Source organism: Haliotis rufescens, unplaced genomic scaffold (assembly GCF_023055435.1).
Source record: "Haliotis rufescens isolate VD_foot unplaced genomic scaffold, xgHalRufe1.0.p SCAF_1, whole genome shotgun sequence".
Classification (NCBI taxonomy): domain Eukaryota; kingdom Metazoa; phylum Mollusca; class Gastropoda; order Lepetellida; family Haliotidae; genus Haliotis; species Haliotis rufescens.
Genome location: NW_025963779.1, coordinates 82,974,222 through 82,998,791, shown reverse-complemented (window position 1 = coordinate 82,998,791; position 24,570 = coordinate 82,974,222). Strand labels below are relative to the sequence as shown.

The window sequence follows — 24,570 nt, the reverse complement described above, 5'->3', positions numbered from 1 at the left end:
TCCATCCGGCCACTCGTTGTGCCGCCTCTTACAAATCGTAATATTGCCCACATACGTCAATGGTGTAGACAACGTCGAAAAAGTTGTAATCGTCGCTGGTCACGTGTCATGTTATCTGATGAGTCCCGATTCAGTTTGCACTTCCTTGATAGGCGTGGTCGTGTTTGGCGACGTTGAACGAACATCAAGCCAATGTCAGCCTGAGACCTCCTAACAGATGGTGGATTGGTTATGGAGCAGGGTGGCATCACTGTACCTGCGCGAACCTCACTTTATATTGTGCAATGAAGTTTCACTGGACAGTACCATCGGGACAACATTCTGACACCCTTTGTTGTATCTTTTTCATGGCGCGTGGGTCTACGTTTTGTCTTTCGGACGATAACGTCCGTGCTCACCGTGCACAAATCGTCAATGCTAACCTCCAGCAGCACGACATCCATAGAATGCCATGGGCAGCAATGAGCCCAGACCTTTCCCCCATTGAACACGTCTGGGGCGTGATAGAGAGACGTGTGCCTCAACGTCATCGGCCACCGACCACGTTAGCTGGACTTGACCAGGCGCTGCAATAAGGGTGGGGCCGACTACCTCAAATCGCAATAGTGAGACTCGTTCGCATCGTCTAGTGAATGAATGTTTCAAAAAATAGTTATTACTACTCACTGCGGATCCGAAAACGTCAAATTTGAAATGCCTCACCCCTATCGTCCTTCAACATTATTGGCGGTCATAACATCTATTGTCATACTTATCTACCGGTTGTAATGTTCATTCATTTTTTCACTAAACTATTGCAGGAAATTTTGGAAATTTTGAGGCTAGTTTCGAGTATCCTCGAAATGTTCAGGGATTTCATGAAATCCTTTATTTCACAATCTTATTGTAACATATATCCATGTATGCAGAAGCATGTAGAGCGGCAAATGATTCAATTTATTCGAAACGTCTCTGATAGTGATAGAAATACAACAGTTTCCATTAAAAAATCAAGGGTTTTTTTAATCGGTAATTGTTCTCCCTGTGGGGTTAGCAACGATTTACTTCTCTCTCGTTCTCATGACACAGTTATATGTCTCCCCGGGTTATATTTCCGGGGCTCATTTCATTGTTAACTTGTTACATTGCAACATCCTGAAAAGATAATTGAAATAATTTCGGCAAATCTTTATGTCTTGGATCGGATCCTCCCAGGGCAATGCAATAGTCAATTAAACGTTGTGCAATTTCTGTGAAATAAACCACTGCTTCCGTTAAGAAAACATTGGGCAATTGTCTTAGGTTATTCCAATGTTTCTTGTCAAAACCTCTTCATAAAGATTGTTAAATTTAATTGTATTTTATTCTAACTCCATGTGAAGAACATTTTTCTTCCCGATATGAACGTAAATCACGAAACAAATGAGCATGACGACTGAGACTGACGGGATTCTTGTTTTCACAGAATAGAACAAAACCTAAGGCTGAATTTTCTTAATGTATCAGGTACAGTAAAAATAAAATTCAATGGCATGATCTTGGCAGAAAGAAGGTTAGCAACAGGGATTTTGGCTTTTCTACGAGAGCCCATTGGGACCATATTAGTATTTTTATTTTTGGTTCACTTTTAAAAGTCGTAATAACGAGAAAAAGGTTGTAATTACGACTTCTCAAAACTCGTAACTACCAGAATGTTTTCGTAATTACGACTTTTCAAAACTCGTAATAACAAGAATAATGTCGTAATTAGGATTTTCAAAACTCGTAATTACGAGAAAACATTGTAAAAGTCGTAATTACGAATTTATTCTGGTTATTACGAGTTTTCAAAAGTCGTAATTACGACTTTTAAAAGAGAAAAAACAAAATGGCAATATGGTCCTAATGAGTTTTCGTACTTTTCAGTTATTAGCCAACACAGTTACGAAGATATTTAAGTATACTTGTCCATTGAAGCCCTGTGGTGATTCTTATTAGGAATTGATCCTCAGTAGATCATGAAATCCTAGTCTTGTTTCGATTCTATTATATGCCCCCTTGAAAGAGTTAGATTAATGCTGATTGTTACGACAAACTCATTGTCACCCCGTTGAAAAAAAGGTCTAGTCACGGTCTAGTGACCGCACTGCTTCTCTCGCTTTAATTGTCCGGCCTCCATCACCACTCGGGAAACCCCGGCGGTCGTTGTTGTTCAGTGCCTTTGCATTCCTTGTTTGAGAATTAGTGCTTGCTACCTTATTCATGTGTTGGAAATGTTGTTTTTTGTGATTATGATTTTCACGCGGGATTATCTAGTACTATAGATATTTGTCATGTATTTATGGTAATTTTTGCCATCTCAATAATTGTACATATCTGGTTGTAAATCTTTAGTGATACTCTATGTTCAGCGCTTTATTTTGGTAGCTACATCTTCCCTATTGGTTTAGTAGTTAGTTTGCTACTTGGGTTTTCCCTATGTTAAGAAACACACCAGGCTGAGTCCGCCAGGCTATAGCATTACCCGGCTGACCCGGGAATGTTGTTCTCACTGAAGTCCGCGCACATGCACAAAGCCCTTGTCAAAATCTTTACCCTCAGGCTTTGTTAGCCTGTTTACGGGTCGTCTTGCTACTGTGTGGTCATTCGAAACTCAGGTTTCGTTCGTAAATGATTACGGGGCAGCGTTAATCTAGTACTGACTTACTGTGGTTGTATTGAGCTAAACTTATTAGCTAGTGTTTTTCATGCCCAGTTTTTCTACAAATCTGCGGATGACCAACCTTCCTGCGATTGTCTAATGCTAGAAAAATGCTTTTCTGGCTATTAATAAATACGAGTCATAGGGATATGAAAATAGCATATATAAAAGTAACGAAAATTGACCTAATCTATCCTATCCTAACTGACACTGTGATTGCCATTAAAATGTACTTTTACAACTACAATGATGATAAACTTAGAAAATATTTGTGTGTCGCCATGCATATATGAAACGGCCTATAACCTGAAGTAATTACCTGACACCGGTACCTGTCCAAAGGTGATGACCTCACACCGCCCCGTGCATTCTCACAGGTGCAAATGTCACCCGAGTTGGGGGTGGTCTCAAACTACTTTCTGTTGTACTTAATTGACATATGCGTTGATAGGGTAGCAATTAAGGATATGTACTGCATTATATTTGCTTTGGAAAATGATGGAATAGTTAAAAGCTGTGAAACGGAATTAGTATTGGAAGGTTGCGGTTTTGGAATCCAGAAGTATTTGCTGTTCTACAGATCATTTTTTGAGGTAGCATCTATCTCCCCTGATCACGAATATGAATCTGTACTATCACCTAAAGGTATGATAACTGGTTCAACAAGGCTGATGTCTAGCAAAGACTGTGTTGATCTTCCCTTTGACATGTGTGAGTTTATATGTTGTGTTATGTCTTGTCACATACCTTTCACAGTTAGCCAAGATAGGCACTACAGGGTTGAGCTCACAATGTTTGACTGGCGTACTTAAGACAACATTACTAGTTTCTTATTCACCCGAATTTGCTCCATGATGGTCTGAAGTCGACAATGTCATATATTCCTCTACAAGCAGCCTTCCGACTACTCACGGTTTTCGCGAAAGTATCTGATTCCCGGACGTTATATAAACAGACGTTCTCCATGACAATGACACTGAGGTTGTTTGAAATGGGCAGTAGCTAATGTTCCAACCAGTCTATGAACACATCACCTCCTATCATTTCCTTATGAAAATCACAAGTTTTCTTTTGCGCCTCGAAAACTAGAATTGTATACCAGTTGCTGAAGATGCGTTATTAATGCCTCCTAGTATTCGTTTTAGTTTCGATGTTTTTTGTAAGCTGTGCAATTTCTTTTTTTAGTGTGCTTAGGGACTGATTGTTTAACTGGATATTGTCTGACAGTTCCCATGTCTGGAGGATATGCCTTTTAGCTGATCTTATACACCGTCTGTCACTCTCAATATTGACAACACACAGGTTTCTAGGTATGGTTTATAGAAGTAATCTGCGTAGAACGCAAACGTATTTCTTTAATCTACTTAAAATAAATGCTTCCAGAAGTTTCTGACAGTTGATCCGAACATGAAAGTATCTTTTCTCCCTTGAACAAGCATTTTTGTCTGTTGGCTGGTCATTTTTAGTTTACTGCTTTGATGTACACCATCTCACATGAACCAGCTTGAATCTCTCCGGTATTGACGTTTTAATCTAGTTTTTTAGATACCTTTGCAGAATAGGATTTTTAAAATGAATGTGTTCAAAAGATGCTCCTGAGGGAAAAAAAAGATGCGGTCTTTAGCAAACATAATAGTGATATCAAGTGATGAAAAGTGCCAATATCACAGAATGAAAGAAACACAAATAGGTAACTACACTACACTTGATGTCACCATTTCTTGGCTAAATAGATATCAACCGTTGAATTACAAAACCACTAATTATCAGTCCAGTTAACCCAGTCTACTATTCGGTGAGAGACGTTTGCACCACGTGGAGAATGAAATCCTGGTGACTCCAAAAGCTTCACCCTCTGCCGACTTTAAAATGCCCTTTCTCATAACAGAACAGGGCACTTAGTACATATGAAGAGGGTACACGTAAACTTGTCAGTTGACTCTACCAGAATAAACTATCTTCTCTTGGCAATAGCCATTCTAGGAGAAACAGTGGGACAAACCAAAGCTTCAGCTTCACGTTCTATCCCCGCGGGACACATGACCTCTGAGTGCATGCCATTCAAGGCGCTGCTTTACTTCTGTTGAGAGCCTTATAGATATTCCATTTGGACATTCACGTCCAAAGAACAACGGAATACTATTACCTGAAACGTAAGTCTCATACATTTTGTCGTTTACAGGTTACAAAAATATTGATGCTTTAGTGTAGACCGATTTTAAACGATACATATGTACAAAGTTTATATCGCACCACGCGTCGGTCGGTATCATGATTCATCATTATCCGCCCTGTTGACTCCAACACCTGCTGGTGGCTTAACCTTAATTGTTCAAGTACGTAAGTGTTACAACGGAAGTCATTTCATCAGTAATTTAGTATTTTTCTTCAATCTTAAGTGAGTGAGTGAGTATGGTTTTACGCCGCTTTAACAATATTCCAGCAATATCACGGTGGGGGACACCAGACATGGGCTTCACACATTGTACCCATATCAGGAATCGAACCCGGGTCTTCGGCGTGACGAGCAAACGTTTTACCACTAGGCTACCCGACCGCCCCTTCAATATTAAGACGAATTAAAAAAAGAATTACTCAATATGTCAATTTTAAACTTAAACCAGCCACGATGTTCCATCATGACTAATAATTGGATGTAATGCTACCTCGTCCACATAGACTTACATGAAGGAAACGAGGCTTTGCGAAGCTTTACCTGTTGAGATAAGCAAGCTACACGTCTGACACAGTCTTCGTGTTGGAATCTCTTGATCCATCTTAACCTCCGGCTCCTCATCAACGCTCCAGGACGGGGTCATTAGAGATGAAATAAAAATCGAGTTATTTATTGGTGTTTAACATTATATTGCTGTCTGCATTAAACCTTTTTTCAACCCCTCACCAGGAACCGTTGGGAGTACACCGTGCTGCATACCAGAGCTACGGAAACAATAAAGACCCAGCTTTTAGCATTTGTTACATTAACAGTCATGTGTGGCGAGCGTAAACCGCACCTCCAAAGCCCAGCTTTCCGTGTTACCGTGTGGGGAGAAGATTCTGGTTTAGTTTGTCTTATGTTTGGATCGACCACGTAATCGATATGTTCAATTTCTATTTGCTACCCTTAGAGGGCGTTGTTTATACTCGCTGACTACCAAAGTGTAAAATATACAGCAGGTTTGGTTGACGGCGATGCCATACTATCATATTGATCTGAAAAATATTTTCCTTATCGAACTGCATTAATTATATTGAAAAATCCCTGTACACAGGTTTTCATTACGCAATAATGACCCGGGGTTAAGCATTGGGTCTTAGACTTTTATCATTTTATGGCATGTTATCTCTTTATTTGCATCTTTATCATCACTGTTCTTGCTTCTTTATCATCTCTGAAATTTGTCATCACTGATTTTTAGAGATACATTCATATAATAAATTCACCGCTATTTACTTTTTCTGCCCAATAGAATCTGTTTCAGGGGACACACGTTATTTTCTGTCGTTGAAGTTTTACTTTATTAGACTTGAACTGTACTCGGGGAGTGGAGGGACTTAGTGGTTAGCCCTACTAACACCTAGTTAACAGGCATTTTTTCTTTGTCGGATCTATATGGTTTTGGTTTGGTTTGTTGTTTAACGCCGCACTAAGCAATATTCCAGCTATATGAAGGCGGTCTGTAAATAATCGAATCTGGACCAGACAATCCAGTGATTGATATCATGAGCATCGATCCGTGCAATTGGGATCGATGACATGCATCAACCAAGTCAGCGAGCCTGACCACCCGATCCCGTTAGTCGCCTCTTACGACAAGCATGGCCTTTTACGGCAATCATGAGTTGCTGGAGACCTATTCTTACCCGGATCTTCACGGGTCCCGATCTACAGTCCTGTACGTTGTTAAAATGTTTAATCCCGTTTGTGAAAATATATACTGTTAATCAAATAAAAGCGACAAAAAGCGATATTTTCATAAATATAACAAATATACAGAGACCTTACATTGAAGAGGGTCACAGAATCTGATCTGCTTGGTTATTCTTAATACGTTTATTATGGTCGGGCAAAGGTGAGTGTAACATCACCCACCGGAAGCATCCGTCACAAACACATGCAAAGCTAAGTCAATTGTTCACCTGAAAAACATAGTAATTTAAAAAGTAAATACAGGGAATAGCCAAAATTGAAAATAACGGTTGTCCCCCGTGGGGACCCGGGGTAGAAAGTGTCTCCAGCACCCCACTGCTGGTCGTAAGAGGCAACTAAATTGACCAACCTGTTTGCCGTGGGTTGCGTCCCTGTGTCGGCAGAGGAAGGGAGTCTAGCTGCTGGTTGAGGGCACTGGAGCCGGCAATAGTATTCCTTTGACCAACTTACCACTTCGACCCTAAGTTTGCCTAGACGAGTGGTAGAAGTGGATCGATTCTATCCATCGGCTGGTCATGTCATGCCCTGTGCATACAATCGTTTCCCAAAATTTGGTGATTTAAATTTGTATTCATTCTAATCGTCCGTTAACATACATATATATGTATCCATCTACGAACTTGCTTTGAAGGCGTTGGGTCATGTCTCCAATTAATTGTCATGGGCCAAACCAGCCTGGTGCTGAATCATTTTCCTTTCGACATGGCTTCCCAACACCCTGGTTCAAAACGAAGACATATAGATTTTGACAATTCGTCTTACGAGAATTCACCCTACCGATCTGAATATTGTCCACATCTTTTTAATATCGACGCTTGTGACAATGAACTCATCAAACATAATCCGTTTGCCATCTCCAAAGGTATAGCTGGTATCTGCGGTGAGTTTAAAAATGTCACTAAGCCTAAAACCGGTTCTCTCCTTGTGGAATGTGCAAATAGACAGCAATCCGTGAATCTGCTCGACTTAAAGAGTTTGTTAATATCAAGAAACTGAACTCATATAAGGGAATTGTGGATGACAGAGCCCGCTGCCTGTTCAGCATGACCAAAGAACAAATAGTCCCAGAACTTGTCCAACAGTCTGTCACAGCTGTAAAGCTATTTACTTTCACGAAGGCTTGTTTAGTTCACCCGACCAACCTCTATCTCTTCACTTTTCCCTGTTCATTGATTCCACAATCGAATAAAGCTTGTTATTGTAGCAATGGAGAGGTATTGTATATCGCCAATCCACTCCGGCGCTACACCTGTAAAGCGTTTGGACATGGATGCCAAGTCCTGCCATGCCTCTACTGTTTGTTACTACTGCGGTGACAAGCACGAGAGCACTGACTGCAGATAGGATGTGAAGTGTTCAAACTGCGGAAGGAACCATATGGCCTCTTCTAAATATTGCCCTGTGTGGCAACATAAATTACAGATACTGACAATCGAACATTAACAATACATCTCCTCTATAGAAGCTAAGAAGAGGGTTGCGGGTCTTACTGCAACCATTTCTAGTATTTCTTACTCTGCTGCAGTCTCCCGTCCTGCTGTAACCACTGGCCTCTATACATTGTCTGCCAGACTGATACTGCTTCGCTAGAAAAAACAACTTTGACACCACCAACTGTAACACCTCCCAAACCAAAAATTGTTAAAACCATGCATCAATAATATAATGGAATTGCAGAGGTATTAAGAAGTATTTTAATGAAATACAACTTTTCAAGATTTTAAACCGTCGGCTTTTTGTCTCAAAGAAACTTACCTAAAACACAGATCAATTTGACATCCGTTAGTACAGCTCTTGCCATTTTTTTCTCCTCCTTGTGAAAACGCCACAGGGGTTCTTCTATCTTGGCGAGTCAAGGCATAATCCATAACACTTCACACTGTTGCTGTCCATGTTACTTTGATCATAGTGTACACATTATCTTCATTTTCAACCGTCCTCAACTATCACCCAATCAGATCTTTAGACTTTTATGGTCAACTCCCGAAGCCCTGTATAATCATGGGCAATTTAAACGGCCATGATCCCTTATGTGGGAGTACTGATACAAATAATAAGGGAAAAGTCCTACTACTTATCTCCATCCTGCCACCGGCACAACCTCTACCCTTGATCTTTCACTGACAGATTCGAATATTGTAAACGAATATGAATGGTCAGCCATAATGACCTTTGTTGAAGTGACCATTTTTCAACAATACTATTCCAACAACTATAAGGCCCGCTGATGAACCACCTTCAACAAGGTGTAACTTTACAAAGGCCAATTGGTCTTTATTGTAAACACTATGTACAAAACAACTAACAACTTTCATGAATGTTCCTGACCCCATACAACTATTTTCAGATCAATTAAATGCTGTTGGAGACGAAAGCATTCCTAACTCCTCTGCAAAGGAAGAAAGCTGAGAAATATTTCCGCCGACACCCCACCTTGCACAACCTGAATAACGTTAAAATCGCCAGCGCCAAGGCGAGACGTACTATTAAACAAAATGAACGTCAGTCCTGGAGGAACCATGTATCAGAATCTAAAGATTAAGGGCAAATTTACCCACGACTTCCTGCTTAAAACAGATGAGGACGAACCTCCAAAGTGTATTCCTTGTGATGAAAGGTTCACCGTCAAGCATATTTTGCTTGACTGACAAGGGATTTACAGTTTAAACACTCTGATAGATCTTTTTTCCTGTGTGAGTGGGCATTTCATTTTCAGTTAATTAAAAGAAATTGGTCAGCATCATAAATTTTAAATATGTATGTGAATAACTAATTGCTTGTTTTTAATATGGTGCGATGCTATGATCAATTGACATTATCGATGGTTCCGTCTCTGATGTTTAAGTACAGTAGAATGCTTGTCCCCCTGTGTGAAATGTAATTCCTATAGACATAATTTTGATGTAACTATCATCAACCTGTGTTTGAAGCAACTCACAAATGAGCATTTGTTTAATATTGGCAAGTAGTGTGCACAAACACTAGTGGCTAAATTGATAACGTAAATTCTGCTAGGGTATCGTGCAGGAAGCTGAGGCAACGTCAGTCCCAATGATACCCAGAGAGGTGTCCTAGCTTTGCTTACTGTTTTATACAGTTGTAGATGGTATTGTTACGCCCAAATATGTTTTAATGACTTAAGTGTATATATCAACATATCAACATGGCTGAAATAATGCCGATGCGACGTTAAATTTTAATTCGCTATCATTGTTGTCACTGACGCCTCACATTTAGAAATATCCTTCACATATCTACCATAAAAAGTTTTGAAACCTTTGCTGAGGTCCTCACCCTGCTCAAACAACTTTTGAGCAAGTGTCGTATGACGCTCTTTTTCAAATGTTCGTAGAAAGAGCGTGCTGAACACGCTGTGTCGGGAGGTTTCTGCATCAGAATAGTATACGACCAAAACGGTCAATAAACATGTAAACACGGTTGCATATTTTCGATCTATTCTACGTTAGATACCACTTGACTAAACATCGGGTTTGTCTGTACAGGTATCCACGGAGAGCTTGTATCATTGGATTGAACTGTTCACTGTCCCCGAGTGCATTGTGATAAATTGGCAGTTGAAATCTCTAACTTCATCAGAATACATTGCAGTCTCTTCTGATACTTTTTGTAAATACTTTAAATGTCAGTTTCTAATAAGATTACCAGAGAAAGAGACGATATTAGTAATGGTTGATTCAATTTAGTGAAAACCCTCATGATTGATGGCTTCATTAGACATGGGCACCCGATAAACGCCCAATGCTTACTTCCTCAAATAATTAACATGATTTCCTGATACACATCGTTTTGTGGTTTCGGGAAACTTGAGATTTTAAGTTTTCTGAGTTAACGTAAAGACGACAACATGCACTTGTTTCAACTTCAAATGAAGTGTTCAAAGATACATGACCTTCGGATCAGAACATCAGAATCTGTTTCGGCAGATAATTGAGACTGATTTCCCTTCTGGGGTTGATGTTTAGAATTTAAAAGATGGCTAATTAAACTCATGATTACCAGGGAAAACATCTGAGGAATTGATATCTTTGCATTCAGGTTTATTTTTGTGGTATGTGTAAACAATGACACACATAGTCTATTCATCATATTGTCACGGAGTTGTGCTCCAATGATGAAGGGTATCATTAAACAAGAATGAAGTAATAATGAAAACGTGGTAATAGCTTCACATGTTTATTACCAGCAGCTAAATGTATCAATAGGCGACAATATGAAGTATCAAATAAACCCAATCTGCACTGACAAAGATAACTGATTAATAAATCAGAGAAAATAAACAAGCGGCTTAGCTAAGCAACTGTATTACAGTAATGACACGAGAAGCTAAAACAATACTTTGACAAGACACAGACAAAATAGACAGCTAATTAAGTCGGCTGCGACCAATTTAACACCTAAGGCAATTAATGGGTGAGTGAGTGAGTGAGTTGGGTTTAACGCCGCTTTTAACAGTATTCCAGTTATATCGCGGCGTGTCAGCTTGATGTGGGAGGTAAGCGCGAAGTGATGCAGGTCTCAAACGTTTATCACTTCGGTGAAACCCACGAGCACGGGTATGGTGCTGACAAACCTAGAAACATAATCGGGGCGAACCGGGATTCGAACTCACAATCATAGGTTTCTGGCGTGCCCAAGGGACGCAACTCTGCACAGAAAATCGCGGCGCCTTAGACGACTGGGCCACCCGTGCCCCCCAATTAAAGTCACTTCAACTATGAAATAGACGAGAACATATAAATATCCAATCGACTAAAGTCTCAGCCACTTTGACTGAGCAAGGAAATTCAAAAATTCCCCAAAAGCTAGACAATCACTTGGAGGTTGGTTATCCATGGATTACTTGAAAAACTGACAATGAAAAACCTTAGCTGATAAGTTTCGCTCAATACAACCAGAGTAAGTCAGTACAAGATCAAAAGTGCCCCGTCATCACATGAAGCTGGAATATATCTGAGTGAGGCGCTGAACAAACAAACGCAATGATAATACTGTTCAAAGCTCTGTTAAACCAATATCATGGCTTACCAATGCACATGTACATCCTTGATCCATGCTGTAAGTGTATTACAAACGATGTTTTACACTTAAATTGTCTAAAATCTGCATCACTTCGGGCTTTCCTTACCCATCAAGCTGACACGCCGTGATAAAACCGCTAATCAAAATACACTTTAAAGCGGCGTTAAAACCAACTCACTCACTAAGACTTAAAATAAATTCCCACTATCACATCCAACTCATTCTCTGAAATCAGAACAGTATTTCAACCACTGAAATAACAAATCAGATGTTTCCACAACTAACCATTACTGATGTAATAACGAAAAGGTTAATGTATCATTACGGTCACAAATTTGATTTGATGGATGGATCAAATAAACGTCTCCTCTGTCACTCTGCGATACACGGAAAATCATTAGCATTCTGCCGTTTGAGTAAAACCAGTGTCAAACGCGTAGCCAGTGCAAACACTAGGCATCGCAGCGTGTGTATGATCAAGGAACATGCGCCCGGTGTTTGATCAACAGCATGACACAACCAGGTACAGTGTGGTATTAACATGTAGCACCCGCAGTCTTTCTCACGTTCTGGAAATACCCTTACATGTAGTTTATCATTCTGATACATGCATTAGATCATGCAGGCAGAGCGCCGTTGCATGATGCATCATTAGCCGTAGAATCTCACGGCTTAACTACCTCAGCACATACGTGGCGATAATATATTGATTTGCAATGATTGACACTAAACATTCTTTGAATGAACATGGTACAAAAAATACGGTTCTGTTCACGGACAATCAACGCGGAGAACAGTCTCTAATGAGCCTAAAAAATCATTTGGCCATGTCTCATCATTTCAATTCTAAAGAAAAAAATATTTCCCCGGGTTTACTAATGTCTTTGGTACAGTTGGCATTTCGCTGAATCCCACTTCGTTAAATTCCGAGTATGTATATATGTGGCTAAAATCAGCAAACAAGCCTATGCGAGCAACTAAACGAGCTTCAGCTATATTCAGCTATAACGCTGTTCATGAAACTGACCTTATGGCAAGTATGGCGAACTCTCAACATGCCAACCCTTAATAGCTGATTACAAAACACACAGTCGTGGCAGCTTGCTGACAGCCTCTTTATGCGGAACGGAACACATCCCAACATCACGCCGTGAAAAGGGGTGAACAACAATAGAGAGACACGTTGGCCCATTTGTCCTAAGGTGTTAAATCCTGCTTTGTAAAGTTGCGGAAAATCAAAATCTGGTAATCTTGGTTCGACTACTAATCCTGTATGGACAACTGGTGTCATCACTTATTCTCAGTGATCCATTCACAGTATACTGACTCCGAGCCGACCAGTCCTAGTTTTACCCCCTTAATGCCGAGCGCCAGACAGGGTAACAACAAGTACCATATTTTAACGTCTTTTGGTATGACGCGGTCGGGGATCGAACCCCGGACCTTCCGCTCTCCAGACGGACGCTCTACCACTAGACCACGGAGGCGGTCCAAAGTCTCCTTGTCCTTCCCAGACCTGCATCAACTACTGACACGACCTCACATAACTGAAATACTGCTTACGGCGTCGTGACAACCAAACTCACTCACTCGAAACAGACAGTGTTACGGAAGCAACATACTTTCTTAAGTTCATGGTCTATGTTAGGTTTCATTCACTTGTGTTTGGTCCATACTTTAAGATAGGCTAACGGTAGTCGTAGCGCTAAGATCGCTTTTCTGAAAAGGATCAGGCGTGTTTCGGTAGGAAGTTGACGAGAATCTTCATTGTATTTAGAAACATGTTTCAATGTAGGACACATTTAGGTAATAATATTATTTCGTGTCATTTCAAGTAATGGACATTTCTAAATTAGATCCAAACATGTCAAATTCTATCAGTTTGAATGCAGTAATGAATATTCGAATATTCATAGCTCAAGATATTGTTGCAGTAAATATATTGAAAAACAACCGATACATCTCCGTTCTGCTTAAGAGGAAATTGTTTAACTTAATGCACTTTACAATAACAATCCCCTTATGAATACTACTGACATCTTCAAAGACAAAACACTCCTTCAATTAGATTTACGTGTATCGTTACTTTGACCAATTCTTTCCAATCGTAATACGTTCTCTATAGCTAAGTCAATTACAAAGAGCAAGCACAGTCGACAGCAGCATCGCCCACATGAAACAAGGGCGGATGCTGCTGCGGTCACCCCAGTGAGTATTGTTCGACGCTTCACACACTGCAGTGATGAGGAAAAGTCAATATGTCAGGTCGACTGCTCAGCTCACATCCCACTCACCCCTTCACTGCAGTAGAGTAAAGATGAAACACCAGTCTGCCTTTGTCAGGACACTGCAACTGATGCGTGGGTTCAGTGGCTGCCATTTGTTTGATGGGCATGGTCGCTCTACAAAAACATACTCGTGTTTCAGATCACCTTGATTTCCGTCAACACTGACCTCAACCGTTGGAGTCTCGAAGTGAAGTTACTGTGCTAATACTTCGCTTTTGAACATTGAAACCGGTCTGTAAGTGTTGATGAATGGTGACTTGGAGTGTTGCTGTGACCTTTAGACAAGACTCGAGGTACCGTTTGAACTGGTTGTGGTAATACATCGCACAAGTTTCAGTTGTCATCAATTTACGAAAGCTAGTAGTTACGTCAATCAATTTAAAATCTACTAATTTATTTTTTAATGTAACTGGACACATATGACCACAGGATAATGACGTAAGTAACCAATGTGAAGTCCTGGCATATACAGTGTCATACTTTGTTTGAAGACTATTATTGATGTATCCTTAATTCAGATTGACAACCTCCTCACAGCACTGTACTCATTTCAAAGGCGACTATGCTTGTCGTAACAGGCGACTAACGGGATCGGGTGTTCAGTCTCGCTGACTTGGTTGATGCGTGTCATCGTATCCCAATTGTGTGGATCGATGCTCATGATGTCAATAAACTGGATTGTCTGGTCCAGACTCGATTATTTCCAGACCGCCGTCGTATAGCTGGCATATTGCTGAGTGCGGCATTAAACAACAAACAAACAAACCCTCAATGCCTTTGCCAACACTAAAGAGTTTATTTTGTCGTGAAGACAAATATACCGTTTTCTATATGGGGCTAGGTTACCAAAGTTAGTTAAACATTTGACACCTCACGCTGTGCTGTTGTTTCCAAATTCAATTAAGCGGTTATATTGAAGGATACCCCAGATCTACATTGAAAACACTGATGTGTATCTCCTAATTTAACGCATCATCCTTTCAGACTACAGGTCATTGTTTGAAGTGCGGTGCAGCAGTAGTCATCAGAGCATCAATCAGTTTAAGAGTTAGCCATGCGAATGATGTCTTATTTGCTCATCAGTGAAGATATGTCTACGATATGTAACAGGTTTAAATCCATTTATCAATATTGTCCAAACCCCAGTCTGACGTCGTTGTATCCTGTCCTCCAGGTCTTGACCAACGTAACTTTGACCGCCTGGCTCAAAAGCAACTGTCAAAAAGAAAATTGCCCAAACTAGACTTGTCATCCAGCAAACTGCTTCCCTGTCCATATTTTGTCATGGCTAATTGGCGTTAGATCTCGCTTATGTCGAATGTGACCTGAAATTATATGTGACATGTCTACAAATTGAATTGTTTTGAAAACCATCAATATTCTTTGTAACCGGGATCCAGCATCATACTATTTGCAGCCTGGTCACTCCACCTTTAACTTATAATTCTCAGTTGACGGAATGGGATGGTTACACTATAAGTGCATGCATTTTATAAACACTCTGAGTCTCCAGCAGCCGAAGCAAACATATTATCATGTAATCATTTTGAATATAAGCATATAGATATTAAACGTATATTTTGGGCATGTATGCGCAATTCAACAAATGTAACTATTCAGAACAACAAAAGTTCCTGTGACATTGAATACGATTTAATGCAAAGTTATGTGTTTTACCAAATCTGAAACAATTTCGGGTTGCAACAGATAAAAGACTCATGTAAGTGTTCAAATGGTTTAATTTGCCATACTGACTTCAGAAAATGCGTGATTTCATTAAAAAAACAAAAAAAACATGAACATGCCAAAATGTCAATTTACAAATCAATAGCGTGTGTGTCCACCTGTGATTGCGATGCAAGCAACACATCTTCGTCTCATGGAATGGACCAGGCGTCGCACAAAGACCTGTGGGATATCTTTCCATATCTGCTGGAGCATGTTTCGAAGTTCCTGGAGTGTCTGTGGAACACGTGGTTGACGTCGAAGGCGCGGTTCCATCTCATCCCACATGTGCTCGATTGGTGAGCGATCAGGGGAGCGAGCCGGCCAGGAGATGACATTCACGTTGTTTTGTTGAAGGGAATCCTAAACAAGTCGAGCAATATGAGGCCGGTCGTTGTCATGTTGAAAGGTAATGCCTGGGCCGTGACGACGCAAAAACGGCAGAACAACAGGGCCGATGATCTCGTCGCGGTAGCGCTGTCCATTGAGATTTCCCTCTACCACTATCAAACGGGTCCTCTGTCTTGCTGTAGTCCCACCCCATACCGTAACGCTGCCGCCCCCGAACCGATCTTCTTCCATGACACAATGATTGACGTAACGTTCACCTCGACGTCGGTACACTCGAATCCGTCCATCGCTGTGGCTGAGGTGAAAACGAGACTCGTCAGTGAAGAGAACTTGTCCCCACTGCATGGCCGTCCAGCGTAGACGCTGTCTGCACCACTGACGTGCTTGACAGTGGTTTCATGTCAAAATGGGATGTCTGGCGGGTCTTCTGGCGACATTCCCTGCATATCTGAGGCGACGACGTACGGTTTGTGAAGATATTCGTCGAAGGCCAGGGATGCTTCTTGCAGTCACTGTTGGTGGCTGGAATCGATTTTGGAATCGAATCCAGTTGTCTAGTCGATTATTGGTAACGCGTGGCCTGCCACTCCAAATATGGTCTCTGACTGCATTCGTCGGTTGCCAACGTTGCCATAAACACCAAATGGTGTTTCTGTGGACGTTAAATTGTCTTGCAACATCACGTTGACTCGATCCTGCTTCAAGCATACCAATGGCTCGCAGACGCTCATTTTCGGACAGACGTGGCATTTCGTAATGTTGAATAATTGCGTAATTTTGTTGTTTGTCTGAGTGGTTGTTGTCAGAACGATGCTAAACAATGCATATGGACTCCCGTTAACGCACATGTTTTTATACCCATTCTTGGGTAGTGAAAGCATGGGGCTTGCATAAAAGTCAACTTTTGCATGGAATGCATGCTTTTCTGTAGCAGTTGCGTTTTTGTGACTTGATTCCATAATGTACTACAATACTGAAAACCAAACTTTACTTGTTTGAAAAATACACTAAAATATTGGTGTCACAGGAACTTTTGTTGTTGAGTATATAATGTCCAAATGTTCCAAATGTTCCTAGAAACAGGGAGCACGGGTGGCCCAGTCGTCTAAGGCGCCGCGATTCGCTGTGCAGAGTAACGTCCCTTGGACACGCCAGAAACCTAAGATTGCGTGTTCGAATCCTGGTTCGCCCCGATTATGTTTCTAGGTTTGTCAGCACCATACCCGTGCTCCTGGGTTTCACCGAAGTGGTAAACGTCTGAGACCTGCATCACTTCGGGCTTTCCTCCCACACTAAGCTGACACGTCGCGATATAACTGGAATACTGTTAAAAGCGGCGTTAAACCCAACTCACTCACTCACTCACTAGAAACACGTTCTCAGCAATGATGTTTGTCCCGGCCATTTGCTGTATCTATGCTGCTTCAGCGCAAAACGAACTACGGTTATAACGAACTAAAAGTAGTGATCCTTTGAGTTCGTTATAACTGTAGTTTAGTGGAAATAGAGGGATTGTCAAAGACGATAGATCAAAATATAATTTACACGTGTGAATGTGCGTCTCCTATGTCACCGTGTCTTGAATCTACCCTTGTCACGGTCTTGTGTCCGCTCCGGTCCATCGCTTTATTTCCGACACCGCTCGGCAAGTCCGGCGGCCGTTGTCGTACAGTGTCATTGCATTCTAAGAATTAGTGACCCGACTCTTTCATTGTCTTCTGATTTAATGGCACACTCATACCATGTATTGACTTGATATTATGATGTTTGTTATTTGCTATATGTTCGCTACCTTATTCATGTATTGAACATGTTTTTGTGAATTTATTTGTACACACAGATATTTTACATGTATTTATGATAATTTTTTGGGCTCTGTGTTTTTTACCCGCTATTTAACCCAGCCGAGGTTATTCACTCATGAGAGTCTTAAGTTAATTGACTCAGGTGTTAATTGGTCGCAGTCGACTTAATTGGCTGTTTATGCATCTGGTCGGTATCTTGTCAATGTGTTGTTTTAGCTACTCTCATTTAATTACTGTAATACAGTTGCTAAGATAAGCCGCTTGTGTATTTGCCCCTGATGTAATCAATCAGTGATCTTTATAAACGCAGATTGGGTTTATTTGATCCTTGATTGCCATGTATTAGTACAATTAGCTGTTGAACCTGTGAACTTATTGCCACGTTTTCATTATTACTTTATTCTTGTTTAATGACACGCGTGATCATTGGACCACAGCATCATGATTCGTGTTAAAGCTATTTGTCATTCATTTTGGTGTGTCTTTATGTACATATTATAGTCCTTATTCATAATTCCAGTGATGTTGCAAGTTAGTTAGGTTCACGTTGTTTTCAGCAATATGCCATCCGCATCACGATGGGGAACATGAGTGTTATATTTTCTCGCGTATTCATTACATACTCACCTCACTCAGTCAGAATGTAGTCCCAAAGATGGAGACTATTGGTCTCAGTAACTGATGCCAACATAATCAAAAGTCCACATCGTCTCGTGTACAATAATATGTGATATGTTTCGCAACCTCTGCTTTGAAAAACGGTTTAAATGGTAAAAGATGTAAGAAAACATCGTTACGTCAGGACTTTACTATGAGTGAGTGAGGTCGGTTTATCGCCGCTTTGAACAGTAGTTCGGTTATATCACCGTGTGTCAGGGTACTACTTACTGATGCAACCAGCCATAACGAGTGTTGTTTTAACGGGTCTGCGTTTTGGCAGGTCTACGTTTTGGGAAGATACCGTGTCAGCATGATGTGGGAATAAAAGCCAAAGTGATGCAAGAATTAGAGGTTTACCACTTTTGTGAAAACACGAGTAAGGATATGGAGCTGGGAAACCTAGAAACATAATCAGAAATTCGGATTCGAATCCATGATTATAGGTTTCTGGCACGCCAAAGGAATGCAACTCTGCAAAGCGTTTTACGGTGCCTTATACTACTGAGCTACCCTTGTACCACCATTGTACTGTAATTTTCCAATCGGTTTTAGTAGACTGTACTTCCTTAATGCAATAACGGGGAAGAGACGGATTGATTGGCATATGTCTAATGTCAAGAGCGGACAGAAATTTAACACTTCGATTGGTTCACGTGATCAAACGATTAATTTCATAAAGGTTAGGCATATTTCATATGTGATCGTTCCATGTGTTACCAGCTACAGGCTGCCACGAGTATGTTACTGAATGTTTAAACAACATTCGCTCGCTAACGTGACCATGAGTAAAACAGCTGTCACATAGCAATCTTTTAGTATGTGTAATAAATGGACCCTTGACCAGAAGGTTTTATCTCGCTTCTGTAATGTCGTTCATGTCAAGACAATTAACAGGGAATCTAATGACTGTTCATCCGGTTCAACCCACTGCTCCCATCGCCCGAGACAATCCGCTGTTGATCAGCTCATAACATGCCCACAAAAACACTCAAATTGCTAGTATATAATAGCGAGGCCTTATTTACAGACATAATTAGCAACAATTTCCGCTCTTTTGATGTATTTGTTGCTGGGCGAAATAGACGCCACATGAGATCAAATGGCTTAGCCGTGCAAGATCACAATCTCTGCTGCTTCCACTATGTCTCTTTGCAACAAATCTATGATCATTCAAAAACAATTTATTATCCACCAAAAAGGGCCCATATTGTAACGGACCGTCTTCTATTTACGTATTTTCACTATTTTAATACGAATTTGGAAACATAATAGGTTATTCATCGACATTGTGTCTTGGACATTGTCGTGTTTAGTCTAACACCATGAAGTAAGCACCTTGTCATATTTATGCCAGCGTGTAATACTTCTGACAGAAGCGCCTTTTTTGCACAATTTTGCCAGTTAAGACGAATATTCACAATTCTTCCTGAAACAGTCAGTGGTCAACTGTGTGAGAAAATATGAGACATGGCTGACGTTTACTGAATGGATTTATTGGAGTATAAAGTATGAATTTATTGCTCGGAAAATGTAAATCTCTGACAAAAGCCCTAATCTTCTACAACAAAATGGGATGCAAGCGTGACATTTCGAAAGCGAGATCTGCATATTTGCCATGTTTTTCCTCAATATTGTCAATCACATTTCTGTCAAAAGGGACAGAAATTCAATGATATAAATGATTTCATTTGATTTATCAAAAAGGACAAGATCAGGTCTGTTGGCCTGGATATGTCTGAGGCTGTAAATGGGCCTATTCCAAAGGATTTTGTATTTATCATTTTCCGTGACGCCCTCTACATATTCAGGGTCGTACCATGGATGGGCCTCTGTGTCAAAACCACAGGCATGGCGAAGACGGTAATATAATGATCGAGCCACCCCATCATGTCGCTTAAGATACCGTTTCTGTGTCAAAGCTGGGCATCCACTGACATTGTGCTGAACAGTCTCATTAAATTAATTACAAAATCTACTGATCTCCTCATCACACTGCACATAATTTTTATACTCGATGCAGTGGTCGTTCAGAAAGCCACGCCTTTAAAAATTTAGTCGGGGCCGATTTGATATGGCACTTCGCTTGGTTGACACTCATTTCTGTACCGTCCAGCAGTACAGAACCATCAATAAAATCAACACCGACATTGAGATTATGTCCCACATCCTTGGCTCGTTTTAGAAATTATTATTATTATTATTATTATTATTATTATTATTATTATTATTATTATTATTATTATTTATTTATTTTAAAATCACAATGGATACACTTGTATTTTAACGTGTCTCATAAGCCTAACAAAGCTGGATGTACAAGCTTTTGTTTTGAACACATATTATGTCAAATGTTTAACCTCATATGACGGCTTGTGCTTGTGACACAAAAATAAACATTTCTTTCTCCATGTAAATCCTACTTGACCCAAGCCGTGATAATGCTGATATGTTGCTAAATGTAAAAGCGGCGTAAAACCATACTCACTAACTTCTGTGTATAATTTCTGGTACGTTTCAAATAACGTTTGTTTATCTTTACGATGTCCATGTACACCTGCTTTCAATTATAATATTTGTACTGGTATTTCTGTCTTTCAAAACGTATTCAGATGTTCGGATGAGAACATGTCCAAATCCAGTTCCCATCATGGTTTGACTGAGAATATCTAACCATGTTGCAATTAATATGATGATCGGGTGTAAGCAATAGCTGATGCAGGGTATTTTAAGTCTGGCATTAAAGAAAATAGCTTTCATGTGTAACCTGCCAGCATATGTTTTTGCATTCGCAAACTGTAAGCCGTTTTCTTGTTGATAACAATGCAGATCTCGAGTGGATACAGCAGAAGTTATTTCGGTTGACACTGGTTTGATTCTAGCTGTTGCACATCGTCGATTCGCTCAAGATTGTATCCTCTATTTCAACACGACATCTATTAGAATCCCTGACGGATGAATGTTTACATGGGACGACATAGGAGGGCACGGTTCAGTCATGCAAAGCATGTTTTCATGTATAAATGGAAATCTGGCATGTAATATGTGCGATTGCTTATCTTGACCATAAGGTTCATCGGCGATATCCATCCCTTCAAAATGTCTTGGGTGAAACGTTATCTCCTCTATTGCCAAAGTCTTCACGATACATATTACGACATGGATCAATAGTAATAATACATTGATAAAGTTGTAGTGGTCACAAACAGCTGATTCGTGAATGTTGAATATCAAATATCACCGTAGTCATGAACACGTTTGTAATTTTATTGAACTATATCAACACAATACAATGATAATATTGTCATATATCAACCCGTTGCATATATATACTCTCAAAATAAAGTAGGGATCATGAAATACAATTAATGTTAAGTGTTGACGACAAACATCCAATCATAAAACGTAACACCAAAACATATCCTATAGTCTGCACGTGCCCGACGCAGTCGCGCCACCCACGTGCGTAGAGTCACTTCTGAAGGACACTTCCAAGGAAGATCGGTTACTTTTTAGGATCATGTTTGACCTAGGAATGCGGAGTCTACAACGCGAGGAGTGTGTGAGTATGGTTTTACGCCGCTTTTAGCAATATTCCAGCAATATCACGGCAAGGGGCACCAGAAATCTGCTTCACAAAACGTACCCATGTCGGGATCGAACCCGGGTCTTCGCCGTGACGAGCAAAGGCTTTTACCACTAGGCTACCCGACCGCCCCACAAAGCGCGGAGCCTCTATGGGCTATTGGCATGGTGGAAACTGGAAGAAGTCAGCGTGCAGACTATGGAACATTTGCCAACAAACCCAAAATGCTGACGATCGATCCTGTCCAGGGCGTCCCACGTGAGCAACAAAAGATCAGGATCAATTGATCCGAAACCAGGCTCTACGAAATCGAGCTCAAACGGTGAATCAAACTGTTGCAAACTTTCATCAGGCTACTGGAGTACGAGTTATTGGTCAGACGATTAGAAATCGTCTCCATTCTCGACGACCACGTGTTGTGCCACCCATTGCAAATCGTCATATTGTCAGTCAGTCAGCCCGATTTAATGGATCGGTCATGGCGTAGGGTGGTATCACTATGGCTGACCGAACCCCACTCCATATTGTGGAAGGAAGGGTCACTGGACAGTACTTTCGGGACAGCATACTGACTATAGAATGTCACGGCCAGTAATGAGACCAGACCTTTCCCCCATTGAACAAGTCTGGGAAATGATAGGGAAACGTGAGCGACAACGTCATAGGCCGTCGACCACGTTGGCTGCACTTGAGCAGGCGCTGCAAGAGGAGTTGGACAGAATCCCTCAAATCGCCATTGGGAGACTCAAACGCAGTGTGCATCGTCCAGTGAATGAATGACAAGTCGTGGTGGTATTACGCACTGACGCACTACTGATAAAATAACGTCAACTTTGAAATTTCCAATCCCACCCCTATCGTCCTTCGACATCTACTGTCATACTTCACTACCTGGTGTAATGTGCCCCGATTCGTTCATTAACGAAACAAATATATGTTACAATGTTGGAAATTTTAAGATTCAAGTATCCCCTACTTTAAGAGTATATAATGCAGGAACATCAACATAAGTACATAGTTTACACACAAACAACGTAAATACTGTTACATTGTAAACAAGATAATCACTTCTTCACTACGAAAATATCCACTTTCTATTTGCAAATATAATGCATGTTATCAAATGTTTTAATGGAAATCACGTTTCCCTCTGAGCAGTGTCATGGCATATCAAACCCGGGAAAATAGATCTATGTACAAATGTATACACCGATTTGAAATAGGTGATTATTAAAATATACTCAGAACATATATTACCAATGATAATGACAAAATGGTAAGTCCAAAACACACAACTGTGTATTTTGTGTGAAATGGAGCCAAATGTTTAACTGGGATTTCACTCTAAACGGAATGAATTTTGTAGTAAGTTAGAAACATGCAATGGTGTGTTGTTTCAAAGGTCAGTATTAGCGGAGGGAACAAGACTGGTGAGCCTTCCAAATCTGGAACTGGTACTGAATGTAGATTGTCTTCTTGGAGAAGATTTCTTCACTTTCCTTCTGATGTAGCAAACGGCCATATTGAAACGGTTTCTAAAGTTCTGGCTGAAGATGCTGTAAAGTATAGGATTTGCAGCTGAGTTGACGTAAGCGATTATCACAACGAACACTTGGAATGTCCAGTTGTCCTCGAAATGCCTGGCATTGAAGGTATGATAAAACAGAAGAACCTGGTTGGGCGAGTAGCTGATGAAGTACACGATAACACTCATGATCAGCATCTTAACAACACCCTTGCGAGCCTGCAGTGCCTCCGAAGTGCGTTCCTTTGCCGTACCGTTTTCGTCGAGAACTGTCAATCGACGGTGTAGCTTTTCAGATCCGAGGAACAGCTGTTTAGACACAATAGCGTATAAAATACATTGGATGACCAACGGCATGACGTAAAAGAGACCAAACTCACTGTATTTGAAGACCATGATGTAGAAGTTATGACTGACTGGGAAGTCCAGCATACAATATTCGGTGGTACTTTGAGGGTGGCCTCGCTTGACAGTGTTAAACAGAAGAGTTGGGGAACCGCAGAGGATGGAGAACGGCCAGATGAATCCGACAACGCATGCTATCCGGCGTCGATTACACAAGATGTGTGCCTTGATTGGATGTATTATTCCAATGAACCTGAAATATCCAATTTGATCATTTATATTATAACAACCATCATTTTGGCAGATATTTTCTATGAATATGGAAAGAGTTGTGTCGCTTTTATTTATAAGAGGACAACAAACTATGAATTCACTAACTTAATATATCGGCGTGTATACTTTATACCAATAATGTTAAATGGCGTTAAATCAAGCCGAAACAATAAGAAATGTCTTCAATAATTTTCTGTCTTAGTATAAAACATAATTCCAGTAACACAAGATCCACTTTCCCTGTGTACTGAGTTACTTTGTAAGTGAATGATGTTTTACACCATTGTCAGCCATCTTCCAGCTTTATCAAGTCGGTCTGTTAATGATCGAGTTTGGACCACATAGACCAGTGGTTGATAACAAGAGGTACGATGACACATAATAA

General features: G+C 40.5%; 1 protein-coding gene across 1 annotated transcript in view; it reads right to left on the bottom strand.

Annotated features, from left to right (window-relative positions):
* Positions 1 to 21,718: 21,718 nt before the first annotated feature.
* LOC124136971 (neuropeptide receptor 15-like) overlaps positions 21,719 to 24,570 on the bottom strand; it is a 37,163-nt gene continuing 34,311 nt past the window's right edge. The window contains exon 3 of the mRNA XM_046503052.2: positions 21,719 to 24,165. Coding sequence (XP_046359008.2) covers positions 23,439 to 24,165 — 727 coding nt within the window. The 3' untranslated portion in view covers positions 21,719 to 23,438. The remainder of the gene's footprint in view (positions 24,166 to 24,570) is intronic.